At 44.1% G+C, this 16,725-nt stretch overlaps 1 protein-coding gene across 1 annotated transcript; it reads right to left on the reverse strand.

The window, feature by feature from the left end:
• Positions 1 to 2,435: 2,435 nt before the first annotated feature.
• Positions 2,436 to 5,082, reverse strand: LOC120687692 (expansin-like A3). The gene is made up of 4 exons (XM_039969721.1): positions 4,868 to 5,082; positions 4,611 to 4,723; positions 3,784 to 3,962; positions 2,436 to 3,286 (listed from the first exon to the last, which is right to left on the reverse strand). The coding sequence occupies exons 1-4, from the start codon at positions 5,013 to 5,015 to the stop codon at positions 2,893 to 2,895; spliced, it is 834 nt and encodes a 277-aa protein (XP_039825655.1). The 5' UTR covers positions 5,016 to 5,082; the 3' UTR covers positions 2,436 to 2,892.
• Between the last annotated feature and the right edge of the window lie 11,643 nt (positions 5,083 to 16,725).

The raw sequence follows: 16,725 nt of genomic DNA on the forward strand, positions 1-16,725 counted from the left end.
TTCCATCCTCCTGTCACGGATGTGCACTTTGGCGTGAGGAGACCTTCAGGAGACGAGGCGATCAAATGATTTGTTGGCTGCTTATGGATTGTTGACGCCTGACAGGAGACTCTCAACCGTCATTTTTCTCTTCATTTTCACGCGTGTACGTTCTTTGACGCCGTCCTTCTTTTGGACCAAGACAACACACGCAGCAGCTAGCAGTGTGCTAGTTGTCTGTACCTGATCATATCAGGATAACACTAGAGGAGCCACTGGTTGTGGTGCGCATTCGTCAGTGAGAAGTACCCTGTTTCGATGCCCTTTTCGCAAGGGTTCAGTAGTTGACAATGTGTAGCAAACTAATTAAATGCTTTGTGCATATTCTTGTCATACTCAAACAGTTAAACTAGTCTAAAATTTGGTACAAATCAATTCCTCATCATGTCCTTATTAGTCACCTTAAGGGTTTCGAAGAACTGTCTACCTCGGATCTTAGAGGAAATTAAAGGCAAGCGACAGTGACAATATGGCTTTATGGCTAAAAACCGGATCTTGTAGGCCAATTGCAACCTCGTTCCATGCCTACTCAAAATGTGCTGCGCATAGCCTCTAGGTAGTAGTAAAAGTTTGAAATATATAAAGTTATTTCATTGAAAAAAGGCACATATATTAATTTGAAACAAAGGTTTTGTATTGAAAAAAGGTAGAGGAATCAAGTTGAAAGAAAAAAAGTTCTACGAATACCCTTTGGATAGTAGGCTCAGGGCAAAGGAATTTCACACGATATTTTTTTTTTAGAAAGGGAAAGTTTTCGGCCTCTACAACCGCACACAACCAATTCTCACAGCAATCTCAGATTTCACAGGATATGAAGAATTGCTCCTTGTTTTGGAGGAATATAATTCTAGCAAGACGTCTCTCATGTTTCTAATAATCTAATTCCTTTGACGGACTCTTTGATTGGACCCATAATTATCAAAACACAAAAATAGGAAAACTGCAATAAAATGATAGGGAAAAGTGGATCGAATGAACACACACACGCGCGCGCGCACACACACACAAAACGCTAGGAATCGTAATCCCCGAGTTTGGCAGGTTGTGGGTAGGAAAGAAAAACACAAGAGTTTCCAAGAGTATTTTGTCCCATATTAGAAATCCTGTAAAGTTCTTATGGAACTACTCTCATTCGATAGGAACATGAACAACTAAGGAAACCCTACATCTGTAACTGTAAGTAGCTCGATCTATCTATATGATTTCTATGAAATTCCTCGAATTTTATTTTTGTTGTCAAGGGGGGCTCAATAATTCTATATATATGAACTTTTTCTATATGATTCAAATGCATTTTGTCTCGTATCCCACATCTACTTGAGGTCTCGACTCTCGAGCCTAGTGGAGACTGCAGGCTGCACAAATTCTACATGAACTTTGGATGATTTGGCAGTATGCAGACTGTTGCATTGACAAGGGCCTAATTTCGCTGGACGGATCTATCATCTGTCGTTGGCAGTGATCGATAGTAAGTAGCTAGCTAGTAGAACTACTCATTCCATGCATGTACGCTGTTTGACGTGTTCCTTCTTTTGGACCGAGCCAACACTGCAACACATGCAGCATCAGTGAGGTAGCTGTCAGTTGGTGATCATGGAGAGGCACTAAGCTTAATTAGAACCTTAGCTACCTAGCTAGCCTCTAGTTGAATTAGGTGATTTAGGTCCGATATGTTGTTCGGTTGGCTGTGGCTGATGCTGATTTGTTATGAGAGAAAAGTACCGCTGGCTGGCTGATGTCTAATGGCTAGTGCTAATTTGGTGTGAGAAAAAAACATTGTTGACTAGTTGCAGCCGAACAGAGATCGATCGAGATGATGGGGATCATATATATCATTTCGTCAAGCTTCTCAGGCTGCAATGCGCATACAACCAGCAGCTATAGCTAGCTAGTTCCCTGCCAAAGCTGGATGTCGGTTTCCACGACAAAGGAACGGCACGTCGACGTCGGTCGAGCTTAACCCGTGAGGCCGGTGTGGAGTCGGACTCCGGAGCCATTCTGTCAGTGTCATCCTCCCGGCCGGTTTGTCACTCCTGTGTGTGAAAGCAACACAATGCCATGCTCGACACTCCAGAGCCCGTCGAGACCCCGTCAACAAATCGGTACCAAACTCTCCGCAAATTTTAAACGCGTTTGAGTTTGTATGTAGCATAGGCGTTTTTTTATTATATGGAGAAGTAGGGTGTTTTGTTTGACGATGAGTCAATGCAGGCAAGTGTTTTTGGTCTGTCGTTGGGGTCTCATTCCTTGTAGCGAGGACGAATGGCGTAGCCACTGTCCTAGGAAAACGCATGTTCTAGCACCTCTCTCACTTGTCACTTAATTGCCACCAAAACAGATAGGGTAGGTGCGCGCATGTGAACTTTGAACGGCGCCAGAATCCAGGCCAAGTTCTAGGAAGGAAGACAAACACGGCCACTGCAGTGCTGTACTGTGCTCATTATTCTAACCATTAGCATTCAGCTGCGGGGTAGCTGCTAGGCAGCTAGCCTCATTTGTTTGCATCTACCAAAGGCCAAAGCTAGCCCTCAGAAATCAGAATTCAGACATTGACGATGATGACACATCTCCTCTTGCGCACACATGCGGCTGCAGAGTGCCGTGCAGGCATGGTTCAATGTACATGAACTGCAAGAGCAGAGGCCAAAACCAAATAGCGATCATCATTCAGATGATCAGCCGTCGTCTTTCTTCTTCCTCCAGACAGCCTGCCGTGCCGGAGCTCGCGCTCGTTTCTCCACCAGCGCCACCGCTGTCACCTTCGCTCTCTCAACATGTGGCGAGTGACGACCGGTGTTAATTAGTCTGTACTATCATGCAAGTATCTATGTCTACCCAGCAGCTCAGCCATCCTCACTTCCAGTCCAGCGCGGCGGCGGCGCCGGCGCAGCCCCGGCAGCCGTCCCTGGCCACGTCGGCGATCCGGACGCCGGTGTCGTAGACCTGCCCCGGCCGCCAGTCCGCCGGGAGCACCTCCCGCTCGGCCCACACCCACTTGCCGTCGTACCCGCCGGTGACCACGGCCCGGAACTGCAGCGGGCCGGCGGGGGCCCGGTCCGTGCGCCACACCGGCCCGTGGACCCGCGCCATGAACCGCCACTCCGACGACCCCACGGGAGCCACGTCCACCGCCAGGATGTCGGTTTGCCCGCCCTGGTAGAGGAACTTGACGACCAGGTTGCTTGGACGCTTGCTCTCTTCCTCCACGAGTATGGACAGGTTCTTGTCCTTGTAGTCGCAGGGAATTCTGCAAGCCAACAAGCGATCCATGAGACAGACATTCAGAGTGTTTGTATGCAGGCTCTCTCTAGCTAGACTCTTTGCAAATAAATTCAGAGCACTGCATGTCCTTTCCATGAAAGGCGTTATATGAATCTGTCTTTAACTAACTTTTGTGCTACTACATTCCATCTAGCCTAGTGGAAAATTCTAATGACCCTTGTATCGACTCATGTCAATACACCTAGTATGACTGTAAATATCTGTAAACCTAAATATGATTATTTGAGGCATAAATTGTTTTTTGCAGTTGACTGTAAGCATCAGTATCCAATTCACATAACTGATGAACTGTTTGGAGAGATTTAGCCCCAACCTAACAATTCTTAAAGGATGTGCAGTGGTTACTCCCATGCCATATATTTTGGGAATTTGCAATACTGAACTGAAGATTGAATTATTGCTAGTTCTTCATTTGCAGATTCTTTTATAGTACAATACAATACAAAATCTCCAGTTGTTTACCTCTTGTACTCTACGGAGAGAGTATCCAGCCTCTTCAACTCGTGGGCCATCCCGGGCTTTGCCAGGCCCGCGAAAGCTGGCCCTCCGAGCAGGAAGTCGGTACGGTTGCTCCTGTGGAAGTCAGTGAGCACGACCCGCACTCCCCGGCTGCTGCACAGCTTTGCGTCTCTGCATCTCACCTGTTACCAAATCGAAAAGTAAAAAAAGAAAGTAAGAACAAATGAAGCTGAGAATAACTGAACAAGAAATCATAAGCTGGATGGCATATTCAGCAGAACAGTTGATTCTTCTGAAAAGCCAAAGAAAATGTTGGCAAATAGGAGCACATCCAAAGTAGAAAACCACAGAGGAGAGCATATACATTTGGTACCTACTACCTAGTTACCTACAAAGTACAAACTAGATAGTCTTGGTTTTCCAGGACTACATTTGGCAAGAAGGTGAACAGAAAGTTCCAAAATTGATCTCTTGGTTGGGTGGAGGCAACTAACTGAAAACAAAAGACACACCGATTTCCCCATAATTAATTTGCAGATTGCTTTGCTTGGTGGCTCTGAACTCTGAAGACGCCAAGATAACGAGAAAGCATCAACATGGAGTACAGCAGCACATCTCGCCCAAAATTTACAAACAAAATCCACAACCACAAATCCAAGGTCCTAATCTCGGAGGGCCAGTGAAGAAGACTCAAAGAAAGGGGCGCCTTGCCAACCGAACCAAATTAAGGACACAAGAAACAAAAAAAAAGAAGGAAAAAGATATGTAAAATTGGAAATGAGAATCCCAATTGATTGATCTGGTTGAAAGTTGAATCGACTTCGTAATACCTGGAAGCACCTCCCGCAGCCGAGCCCACCGCGGTGCTGCCTGGGTCCCCCGGCGGCGAGGAAGCCCCCATTGATCTCCGCGGCCATGGCGCCGTACCCGCAGACTCCACTCCCTGCTGGTTACCAACCGACCAAAAACCGCAAGAATCGCTCAGAACCGTGGCGGAGAAGGAAGGGGACTGAAATCCACTCTCGTGGCCTGAAGAAATCGGGCGGCTGCCGCCGATCTGTAACTGCAACCGCACGGCAGCACGTACCTTGAGGGAGCGGGGACAGCGAGGGCGCGTAGGCTGCCTTCCCCTGCCGCACGCACCTCTCGCCGCCGGCGGTTGCGCCGCCGGCGGCTTCGGCGGAGCAGGAGGCGACGGCGAGGAGCACCATGAAGCAGCAGAGGAAGACGGCCATGGCGATGGCGTCGAGCAGCAGAGCGCGAGGGAGGGAGGAGAGGAGACTGTGACCTTGCCTCTGGCGAGCACATGCCGCTGTGTTAAATAACCCGAGCAGAGCAGACCGAGGAGGGAGAAGAGGGCGCGCGTGTCCTGCGGGTATGAGCCCACCTGCCATAGAGATGAGCATGCACGCACGGGCGCAGAGAGAGAGAGGGCGTTTCCCTGCCTGCGGGCCCCGCGGTGAGTGGAGCTATTCGGGCCCAGTTGTCAGTGGTTGCTCCAGTGTGTTGGGCCCGTGAGGCACGGATATTTTTTTTATTTCGGCTGGGTGAAGTTCTTTTTTTTTTTGGGAACCGGCTGGATGAAGTTCGCGGAGGTGGGCCATGCATTTTTGGCCTTTTTGGGTGTCTTTTTAGCACTTTTCTTTTGTATAGTGTGGCTTTTTTTGCTGAGAAAAAGTGTAGGCATGTAGTCAGGGAGTGAAAAAAAATGAGAGGAGAGGGTGTGGGCCCAGGTGTCCGAGGAATCAGTCAAAGGACATCATGGAGACCACCGACCGGCTGTGCGCGAGACCCATGATCTCAGACCCTGCGGAGTGTAGTTTACTCCTCCGGCTCCATGATTGCGAGGGCAAGTTTAATTGATGCTTGTTTGTTCATAATCCCCTATAATTTTACAAAAGTTACCCCCACACATTTTTTTTCATTCTCCTATACCTCTACTCCCTCCGTATCAAAATGCAAGTTGTCGGTACCCCAGGACTGGGGTACCCTCTCTTGCTGTGTCTAGACGAGGGTCTTGTAATTATCCTTGGCTACGTCCAAACAGCCGGACCCATGTGGTCCGGAGTCCTGTTTCTCTCGACAACGGCCCCGGACCTGTCTCACGACTGGAAAAGGTCCGGGAGCGCCGCGTGTCCCGGGAGAGGCGGGCGCTCAGCGCCTCAGCCCAAACAGCCGGGGCTCCGGACCTCCCGTGGAGCCCGGACCCCCGCGGAAGTCCCGGACCCCTGATGGGGCCCCGGACCACCTGTATAGTAGCCGGACCCCTCGCTAAGGGAAGAAGTCGACGCCCTGCCTTGGGGTGGTCCGGAGCCGACACGTGCCTACAAGCACGGACACGTATACAAGGCCGCTTGGTCTCCATAATAAGCCTCGCTCACCACTGCATTCATTGTGGTAGGTGGACGTCCGCATTGATGTAGCGGAAGCCGAGGCGATTCTTTGACCATGGGGCACTATTGATCGCGTATTACCAAGATAGTGGAGTTGCTGGCACCGCCCACGCCGCAGTCTGCCATAACAGACGGATACGACAGCTCGGCTTCGCCCATTATGACGCCTACATAATAGCCTCAGCAGGCCACGCCGCAAGCTACGTTACTCCAACGGGCACCTAGCTGACCGGACAAGAGAAGACCCCCCTGAGTCAGATGGGCAGCAGAGCGTGGAAGCATATCGGAGGAAAGATTCGTAGCCACTGTAGTCGTTTGAGTACTCTGCACAGAATGCTGCACAGTACGTTGGGCCCACTTGTCGGGCCCCAACGTCCAATGTATCCGCACCCCTTGGTCTATAAAGGGGGGCGCCAGCTAGAAGGAGGGCAAGCTGGGTGAAAGCCAAGGCCTGGCAGAGGATAGGTTCATACACAACCAAGAACAATACACCTCCAAGTGGACGTAGGGTATTACACTCCGGCGGCCCGAACCACTCTAAATCGTGTGTTCCTGCGTGCCTGCTTCAGTATAGATCAGCCAACTGCCTAGTACTTCCCCGAGTATACACCCTCAGGGATTAGGCGGGTGCGTTCCGCCACCCGGCTGTGGGTACTCTAGAAATCCCACGACACAAGTCATTCTAGAAATTTTAGGACACATTAACAAACAAGAAGTTAAAATGACCATATTTATCCTATTTATTACACATATTTGACAATAATTGATTCTTACATGCACTTTTGCTTTCTGTATACAGTAAAGTGACATATTTTTTGAATAAATTTTGAATTCTAAAATAATTTACTTTTTGTGACAGAGAGTATATCTTTTTATATGGTTCGTTGCTATCTACAAGAAGCATCGATCCCTTCTTTCCAACGTCTACCGCACCCTCGCCCGCCGGTATCACTGTAGCATAGGCATAGCCATCATCACTATCGCAAATTTTCTAGCTTCACCCTAACACATATATTAGTTCGTCGCCACCCTCACCCTCGTCAAATTTTGTCCAACATTTAGTGTGAGTTAGTTGTTTGTTTGGACAGTACATATAATGTACTAGTACCACTAGTAAGTTGGGAAGCTTGCATTTAGGGCGAGTAATTACTTGATGCATGGTCCAAATTTATCAGTAGGGGGTGTGTATAAGTGGACTCAGTCAAGGCAAAAAAAAAATCAAAATGCATACTATTTGATATATAGAAAAGAAATAGTCAAATAGACATACATGGGGAAATGTTGGGGGGAAAATGTGAGAATTTGAAAGGTTCTTTTTGAAGAGGTGAATTTGAAATGTTCTTTTTGAAAAGGTGAATTTTAAAGGTTACACTTGTTAGACTTGCACAATGATTTTTCTTGTTCAAACAATCTTATTTTTCTCACATGAGCACGTTCGAACTAAGTGTTACCATTCAGGGGCTACATCGTCCTAATTCCCCTATAATGTAGGCAATCGTGCAGTAGATGCTATGTCTTGTATCGATTCTTCTAACAATTTGTGATTTTGAAAGCGATCGAAGTTGTGGCAGATTGGTAATCGGCCCTAGTAAATAGTACTCAACGATCCAGAAGTCACTGTCAGTATAAGGAGGATGTGTCTAAGATTTTTAATAGAAAAAATTCGGTTTACACCCTCGAACTATTACAAAAGTCCAATTTTTGACCTCCAACTATGAAATCGGATAGCAGATGTCATCCAACTATTGAAACCGGGACAACTCAGCCCTTTAGGTGATTTTGAAGGTGATTTTCTATTTGGTGAGAATTAAAATATTCCATTTAAACTAAAAAATTCATAAGTAATTCATTTTAACTAAAAAAAACTATGAAATGGGTATCAAAAGTTTTCTAAAAATGGAACTTATTTATTGGCATAATACAATTATACAGATTTAGTTTTTTAGTTTTCATAATATTTGGTTGCGTGTAGTTGCGGCTACTATTTTTGAGTAACTAAGACTCAAATGGAGAAATAATTGATAGGTTATATTTTTAGAAAAAAATTGGTACTAGTTTCATATTTTTCTTATTTAAAATAGATTAGTTTGATTTTTTAGATCTAACTAGATTTTTTTTTAAAAAAATACAAACCATCTTCAAAACCACCCTAAGGGTCAAATTTACCCGGTTTTGACAGTTAGATTGCCTATGTTGTCTGACCGGTTTTGTAGTTGAAGGTTAAAAATTGAATTTTTGCGATAGTTTAAGGGTGCAAATCGGACTTTTCTCTTTTCCGTAACATCTAATGTGAGGTAGTTGTCTGTTGAAAAAAATACACTTATGCATAGTCTGAACTTTACTAAAAAAACCATTCACAAAACCTGTGTAGCTAGATTTGATATAAATAAAATGGCAAAATCCTGCATGATGAGCATAATTGAACTGAAGTTCGAATAAAGGTGATCGTAAATGTACATGAATCAAAAGTTGGATTACTTTGTGCTGCATCATGCTAAGTGTAGCTACTTATTTATCACAAATTCTAGCGTGAACTAATATCCAAATAATTATTTATATTCGTTCTTGGGGTCCTGTTGACGTGCAAGCTAATTCTTTTAACATTTCTTCAAGAATGAAATACTAACATTAAAGGACGTAACAGGTTTGTGAATGGAGCTATAAAGGACACATGGAAGACAAGCATCACAGCGTGTGGTCTTCTGCTTGCAAAGCTGCTACACTTCACCTGTTGCAAGCAAGCCAAATGGAAGAGAGAAATGGATGCTGTTAGTACCGGACTGGTATCAGTTAAAAGTCCCATCATCAAGCACATCATACATGTCGTTACATGTACATCTCAAAGTCGGCGTGGTTTGATTTTTTCAGTTTAAGTCATAAGTCCCGTCACATCGTATATTTAAACACCAATTAGGAGTAATAAATATAGATTTATTAAAAAACTAATTTTATAAGTCGTGACTTAATTATGAGACGAATCTATTAAGTTTAATTAGATCATAATTTGATCACTAATTTCTACAGTAAATATACACTAACATGCTTTAGTTATACTTAATAGATTCGTCTAGAGTTCTAATTGTAATTTATGCAGTTAGTTTATATTAAGTTGACATCCAAATATTAGATGTAACAACTACTTAAAAAACCAAACGAGACCGGCTTCGGCTTCAGGCTTCAGTCAAGTTTAATTGACGCTTCAGACAGCTAGTACTGCCGAGCATATAGCAAGGAGGGCATCAGCCATGAACAATGTCCCCCACCAACCGTGGCTTCGTGTTCATTGTTCAAGGAGAAGAGAAAATGCCGGTGCGTACGTTTCCAGGAGGGCTGTCCCTCCGTGCTTTGCATGCAGGCTCGTTCACACATACAGCATTGTCACTTGCCGATGAGACGTATTAGTATCCTGCTGGTGGAACTGTTCGGAAACCAACGCTTTTGGTTTGGTGCGCCAGAGAGCATGCACAAACTCTGAAATTCCCTGCATTATCTTTGTCTGTTCTGCTACATGGATCTTAATCTAAAAAAATTGTTTGCTTGATAGATGCATGGTATGGTACATGACCTGATCAGAAGATATGTGGTTAAATTAGCTAGTACTGCAAAGCATGTTCCAGATTGAGGAGTTTGGCTTCGCTTTAATAATCTAAGGGCAGCTTTGTGGCGTTCTCTCATAGTCCAATCTTGGGAGTCTAGGAAAGGAAAGGACCACGTTGTGGAGGCATGGTCAGTCTTGCAGATCATGTGGGGCTTGGAACTTCGTGCGCCATTTCGTGTCTTGTTCTTTGACAATTGCAAAACCTGTCCCGGAGGCACATGCTGCAGTGCCTTGAGTTCGACATACACTACAGTATGTAAGAGGCATTTTCTAGACTTGTAAAATAATTCCCCTTTTCAATATGTTTAGCTTTGCGGCGAGGTAATAATAATATTTCTCGAATAAATATTCTAAACAAACTGCCAACCCTCTTATTGTGTTAAAAAATTGGAGTAGGTTTGTAAGTATAGCCGTCGAGGGACACATGGAAGAACAGCACCTTTGTCTAAGGTCTTCTGCTAGCAAGCAGGGCTGCTGCTACACTTGTTGCCAAAAGAGCCAAATGATTGAAGAAAATGGGTGTCATTGGTACAAATATAAAAGAACTGATCACACTGTGCTTACTTTTCCAAAAAAGAAACATTAAGCTGACCATGCACATCGCACAAGTATGACTTCAGCTTGCAAGCCAGACAAAAAATACACTGGAGCTAGAAGCCTCTGGACATTCTGGGACCGGTGACATCCAACAACCAGGCAGAAGCCGGAATGCATGATGCTTGCCTGAAAATTTTCTACTCTTTGAAGTACTCACAACGCTTGCCCAGTGTTCTACTCAAAAAAAAAAAAAAAACCCTTGCCCAGTGCGATATCCAGGGTGCTGCTCAAGGACTAATAGTATGCCTTATAATATTGGAGCCTCCCTGTCAACAATTGACGAAATAAAGCTTAGGTTTAGTAGATGAAAAACTGTTCTGCAGAGAATGTTTAGGAACTCGATCTCGCCATTAGAATTCAGAGCGAGATTCTCAAGAAAGGAGTTCTAGTTTGGGCCTACTCATCAGTGACTGGTTGATGGATTCTCTGCATCCGTTGCATAGGCCGGATACCTACCTGTAGGCCCGCTAATTTCATAGTAATTGTTCAAAATATAAGAACTTATGTTTGGTCGCATATATAGGATGGCTGCCAGAGCCATCTTATAGAAATATTTTTATGAAAAAAAATGTGAACAGCGCTCCACCAACCTTGGGACATTCATGGAGGGCTGGCCCTGCCATTCCCTGCTTTCCTGCACACGTTCACATACTGTTGGAACATGGAACCAGTGGCTTTGGTTCATTGGTTGGTGTGGCAGAGAGCCTGAATCCTATACTGTCTCTTGCGTTATCGGAAGAAAACTAAGGTATTAATTAGCAGGATATTTGTCTCTTGCATTATCTTTGTCAGTCTATTCTATAGAGATTGATAGGAGCTTTGCATTGGCTCAGCTTTAACACGAGGGTCGCTCCATGGATTCTTCCATCTTGGGACATGAAAGGAGACGATGGAGCATACGTGGAGGAATGATTCTAGATCATGTGGGGCTGCTGGAACTATTAGCATGGTTGTCTCCTGTCCCAAATGAGTAAATGACAATGGCAAAAATCTGTTCCAGTGGCACGTGTAGGCCTTGGATTCCATCCAGAAAGCTACGTTTCTGAAGAAAGGCAATCCTGTCAGACTCAACCCAATGAAGAGGGCAAGAGGCTGTTTTTTTAAAAAAATAAAGAATAAATTGGCACGAGCGCTGCCATATCATGCAAAGACATCTCTGAAGTAGTAAAAGCTTTTGGCATTCGGCGACGAGATGATGACAAAAGAACAGGCAAAAACCGGAGACCCCAAACTCAAACCGTCATTGGAGGTTTTGCATAATGGCTTCCACTTGGTGCTCTGCTGTTGCTCGTGGTTTTTGGAACCAAATCAGAACCTGTGCGATTGCGAACGCACACCATTTGGCGTAATGGTTAAAGACGGGTGTGTTTGCACGCCACGTTTTTTTTTGTGTTTTTCTTTTTAAAAAACTCAGGATCTGCGACGCTGCGGAGTGGACCGTTTTTCTGTTGTGATCACCGCTGCATCACTCCTTGTCGTCAGAAGAATCAACCGAGGCAAAAACAATGAACTTGTCGCGACACGGAACCACTATGGGCGAGACAAAGTCGGGCTGGACAAAACAAATAGTACTCCCTCTATTTTTCTTTATATGTCGTATTAAATTTGTCCTAAATCAAATTTAGCTAATTTTGACCAAATCTATAAAAAAATACAGCTATACTATCAATATATGCACTATCAACATATAATCAGTGGCGGATGCAGGATGAGAGACAAGGAGGGGCTGAAACAATGGAGATGTTGATTTGTGTGAAGATTTAATGGTAATTTGATGCTATTGCTATAGTGTTTTATGTATAATTAGGGGCTCTTAGAGGGGGCTTGAGCCCGTTTTCCTTCCAAGGCCTGGCTCTAAATGCCATCTCGGGACATACTGGGCCGGGCTTGTGCCAATTTCTAAAATGAAGGCCCGACTCTCCATCTTTCTAAATTTGTTACCAAAAGAAAAATGAAAACACCCGGCCCAACTGGCACGGTCCCCCGCCTTAGCCATTCTCATTTCTTCTGTTGTTACACGACAAGTCTCGGCTACTCGATCAGCTGCTCCTTTTAAGGCTATGAATCAGAAGAGCGTATATATTTGTCCCTTATATTGTGCTTGCTCCATGCATAGAATTGGCAATATTTATAAGAGATACCATGTTTTTTTGACAATGGATATGGCATCAATATCATGTTGAGGGGCTAGGGAAGAATGCATTAGCTAGTATTCATTGAAATACAGAAAATAACCTAGGCCGTGTGCGATCTTTTTTTTTTTGCCTTTTGACAAGCACCTCTTAGGCCCCGTATGCGATGTCTTCTGCGAGGCAGCCTGTGTGCGGTCCAGATTCGATGCTTTCACCCTGTCGGATGGTGTGTGCTGTTGCAGTGGCACTATGACAGTGGGTCCTACATAGCGGTGGCTTTCTTGATGCGGTGCGATCTTTTTCTCTCGTTTCCCCCATCGGCACAAGGTTATGCTTTGAAGGCGACTTCATGGGACGGAAAAAGTTGTTAGCCACGGCGGCTAAGTTCGTTTCTGCATCCGTTGCCCTGAGGAGTGGCTCCGTTTGTACTTATGTCCCAATCCGCACGGACGTGTTATGTCGTGGAGACAAGTTGCGTGACTTGCGTCGATAACCCAATCCAACCAGCCTGAGTTGAGTTGTGTTCGGCGCGTGTTGATGCCCCAATCCAACCCGCCAGTATTTGTTCCTATGTTTTTTCTTTTTTTTCCTGATTGTGGCCTCTCAGAGATATAACCTTGTTTTTTTCCCTGCTATATCAATGAAACACACTCGTCCAGTGTCGTTCGTTCAAAAAAAAAAAGATAAGCACCTCTCATCTGCTACGGGATCCGATCCACTACCTCATCATTATTTTGATTGTGCTGTCCGTGCTAACAAGAGATCTGTTGATTAGTGAGGAACACTGTGTGTTAAAAATCATAGTATATCTTATACGAACTAATAATAGTGTTGTCACCGATCAAGCATACGTAGATGAATATATACATACACCTTATTATACGAACCTTTAGCGCTCAAACCGATCGATTGCCAAATTAACTCAGCTTGCGTTGAGAAGCGTATATGTCTACCACATATATACTTCTTTTGTTATGGCTTGCTTTATTATTAATAATTATGTATAATTCACTTGATCTTTTTGACCCCAAATTTGATCATTCGTCTTATTCAAAAAAAATATGCAAAAAATATTACTTCTTTTGTTATGGCTTGCTTTATTAATAAAAGTTTTTTAAGAATGACTTAAATTTGACCATGTTTGCATAAATTTTTGAATAAGACGAGCGGTCAAATTTAGAGTTAACAAAGTCAAACGATTTGGAACGGAGGGAATCCTAGTTATGTTTGCTTTGTAACTCTAATAAAATGCTGTATCCGAGTAAACGCAAAAGTAGCTGTTGCAGATCAGAAGCAGATATCCAGCTGGATATATATGCCATGGGTATACGTGTACCATCTATGTCATAAAAATATCTGCACAACCACTTGCATATTGCTCATGCATGAGTACAACAGGAAATAACAATGGTAGATTACTATTACTTGTGTGTACCTTTCACAAAAGTAAAATTACTTGTTTGTACGATGATGATCACTTTGCATGCAAGTATATTATTATTATGGAAAAATGAATTAATCCCATGCGTGGTGGCTACTGGTAGAAACATTAGAAACTAACCAACTGTACTTGATGTGCGGCGGCTAAACGAAACAACAGGCAGTAAAACCGGACCAAATCATGAGGAAGGCGAAGGCCGGCAGTACAGCGCGAGCATCTATATCTGATGATGGATTCTTATCCAAGCACTAGGGATCCCCGGCCTGCATCTGCATGCGGCGATAGATGGAGCAGAGCATATGCAGGCTGCAGGCCCTGCTTTGCTGAGTTGGAGGGCGGGGTCGCGCGCGGCGGCAGCCAGGTAACCGGGGGGTCCCATGCCCACGAGGGCGCCACATGGCCGGACGCAGCAACCTGTGGCTGCCGTGCCCGGCACATGGCCCTGCCTCTGCTTGCATTGGAGAGGATCATTGATGCATTGGATGATCCATGGGAGCCGCGAGAGCGAGATCGGGAGTGAGAAAGACGGCCAGCGCCTCCATGGCCATCTATCCATCCATCAATCGCCTCCGTACCCTACCGCCAGAGACGAGTCGTTCGTTCGCAGCCAAGGCCTTGGATCCGGGCAAGCACAGCAGGCATGCAGATGCAGATGCAGGTCCCTGTCCGCGTGCGCCCCGAACCCACCGGGGACGTACGTGAGCGCCGGCCCCATGCACGGCCTCTGCCCCCCCCGGCAGCGTTAGCTTTGGTTTCATATATTTTACGCAGATCGAGGTATTCTAACGCGGAGTTATTTCGTAAGCTCAGGCTAAAATGAACCAGAAATCAAGTGAAATCTACTTTTTAGCTTCACGAGATTTAACTTCACTAAATGAAGCTATTTTAGATTATGCCTTCCCAAACCATCCTTTTAGGCATCACCCATATATACTTCAGCTCCCGAGCATTGTCATAGTATCCTACCGCGACCGGAGCCGGCACCACACATGACCTAATGTTGGAATGGTTACATGCATACAACCACAAGTGCGTGGACAACTATCTGAATCTCTGCAGGTGATCATTTCTCTTGTCTTGGTGAGAGTCTTTGAGATATACATACACTCTATTCGTTCTGAATTATAGATTATTTTGATAAATTTATATATACACAGTATTGTGATACTACATTACAGGAGTATGTATTTGCGTACGTGTAGCTGTGGGCTGTGGCCGCCGCCGGTCGCCGTCCAGGCGGACCCGAGACATTTGGCTAGCGGCCCTGCTTTGTTTCGGTCGTACAGCTCCTGGTACTGCACGCAACTCCATGCATGCGTGCCCAGATTTAGGTTTGTACCACTGCCCTTTCGCTGTCATGCACCACTGGATGATGCAGCCGCACTACTCGTCCTTGCTTAATTGCATGGTGCACCTTTGCTTTTGCTACTTTTAATTTGGTTCTCCGTTCTCCCCGATTAATTACAATAGGAATCTGTACATTTTAATTTCAGAAGTTTTGCTAAGTTTGGTTAAAAAAAAGTTTGTTAGTTTCCGGAACTGAAAGTAGCAAGAGGGCTCGGGCTTTAATTACTTTTTGGTTCGGAAAAGATTAAATTAAAACTGTAGCTTCTAGTGCACACACACACACCAAATCAGCTTCTGGTGTACACCAGCTAACTTTGAGTAAATTTATAGAAATAATAACAATAATAATTAAATATCAAATTTGTTCCATCAAATCCGTCTATCGTCGATATATTGATCGTGTATGTTGGTTATTGTAAATATAATTGTTGCTCCATTTTTCTATAGATTTTGTTAAAGTTAGCCATATTTAATTTAAAATAAATCTAATACTGAGTACAACATGTAAATAAAAAATGGAGGAAGTATATGTAATAATAATGGCATGTACTCCACTCAGATACTAATATAAATGCCGCTGATTATTAGTCATGAGTAAACTGTATGTGTGCATGCATAGATATGGATAAAAACGGTGGTCCAATATAGGCACTCCAGATTTTGCTAGCGAAGCACACGGGCAGCCTCTCTGTCCGGTTTCAATTAATCATGCATGGCCGCACGCTGCCTGCCTCCTCTTCTCTTTGCTGACAGAGTGACCACCTATGTCATTGCGTACATTTGCGATGATTTTTCTCTCATATGGATAAACGAACGAAAAATATCTCATATGCACGAAAATTCATGCATGTGCATGCAGTATATATCAACCCCCAAATCATATATCACGCATAGAAAAATTTACACAATTTTTTTTCAGAAAACCACATGCAATAATTTTATCAACCAAAGTCTGTGTAGTTTTTTTTTTGTTTGTGACACTTAATGTACTGAAACAAATTTCAAGTACAGTTTACATACGTTGACTAACTTCAGCTCTGATTATGTTATACATTGGTACAGTATGCAGCCTTCACTACACGCATATGCACATGCATGTGACCAATGAAAAACGAGGTAAAGATATATAAACAAGTACGACAAACATAAATATATATAATATATATTTTTGATCTATCGTTTGAATATTAAAATATATCAAAAATATTTTTGTGTACTATTATATTTGTATGGATCAGATTAAGCCATCATATAAGCTGCTTGTAACTTAAGTTGTTTGTTGTCGCAAAGATCTAGTGAAGCAAAAAACATGTCATGCCTCATGACAGCTCTAACATTTTGTTCGTGTTTCGAACCAGCGCTTTCTAACGAATCATTGGATCTTGGCAGCTACCTCGTCGCCATGGCCAACTAGATCTTTCCAAGATAATGGTCAAC

This window comes from Panicum virgatum, chromosome 2K, assembly GCF_016808335.1.
Source record: "Panicum virgatum strain AP13 chromosome 2K, P.virgatum_v5, whole genome shotgun sequence".
Taxonomy (NCBI): Eukaryota; Viridiplantae; Streptophyta; class Magnoliopsida; order Poales; family Poaceae; genus Panicum; species Panicum virgatum.

Excerpts from the sequence above, each read along its gene's own strand:
- LOC120687692 (XM_039969721.1), bottom strand. The coding sequence starts at position 5,015 with ATGGCCGTCTTCCTCTGCTGCTTCATGGTGCTCCTCGCCGTCGCCTCC. Across the intron at positions 4,724-4,867 it reads GCTGTCCCCGCTCCCTCAAG|GGAGTGGAGTCTGCGGGTAC; the intron begins GTACGTGCTGCC and ends GGTAACCAGCAG. Across the intron at positions 3,963-4,610 it reads GCTGCGGGAGGTGCTTCCAG|GTGAGATGCAGAGACGCAAA; the intron begins GTATTACGAAGT and ends ATTTGGTAACAG.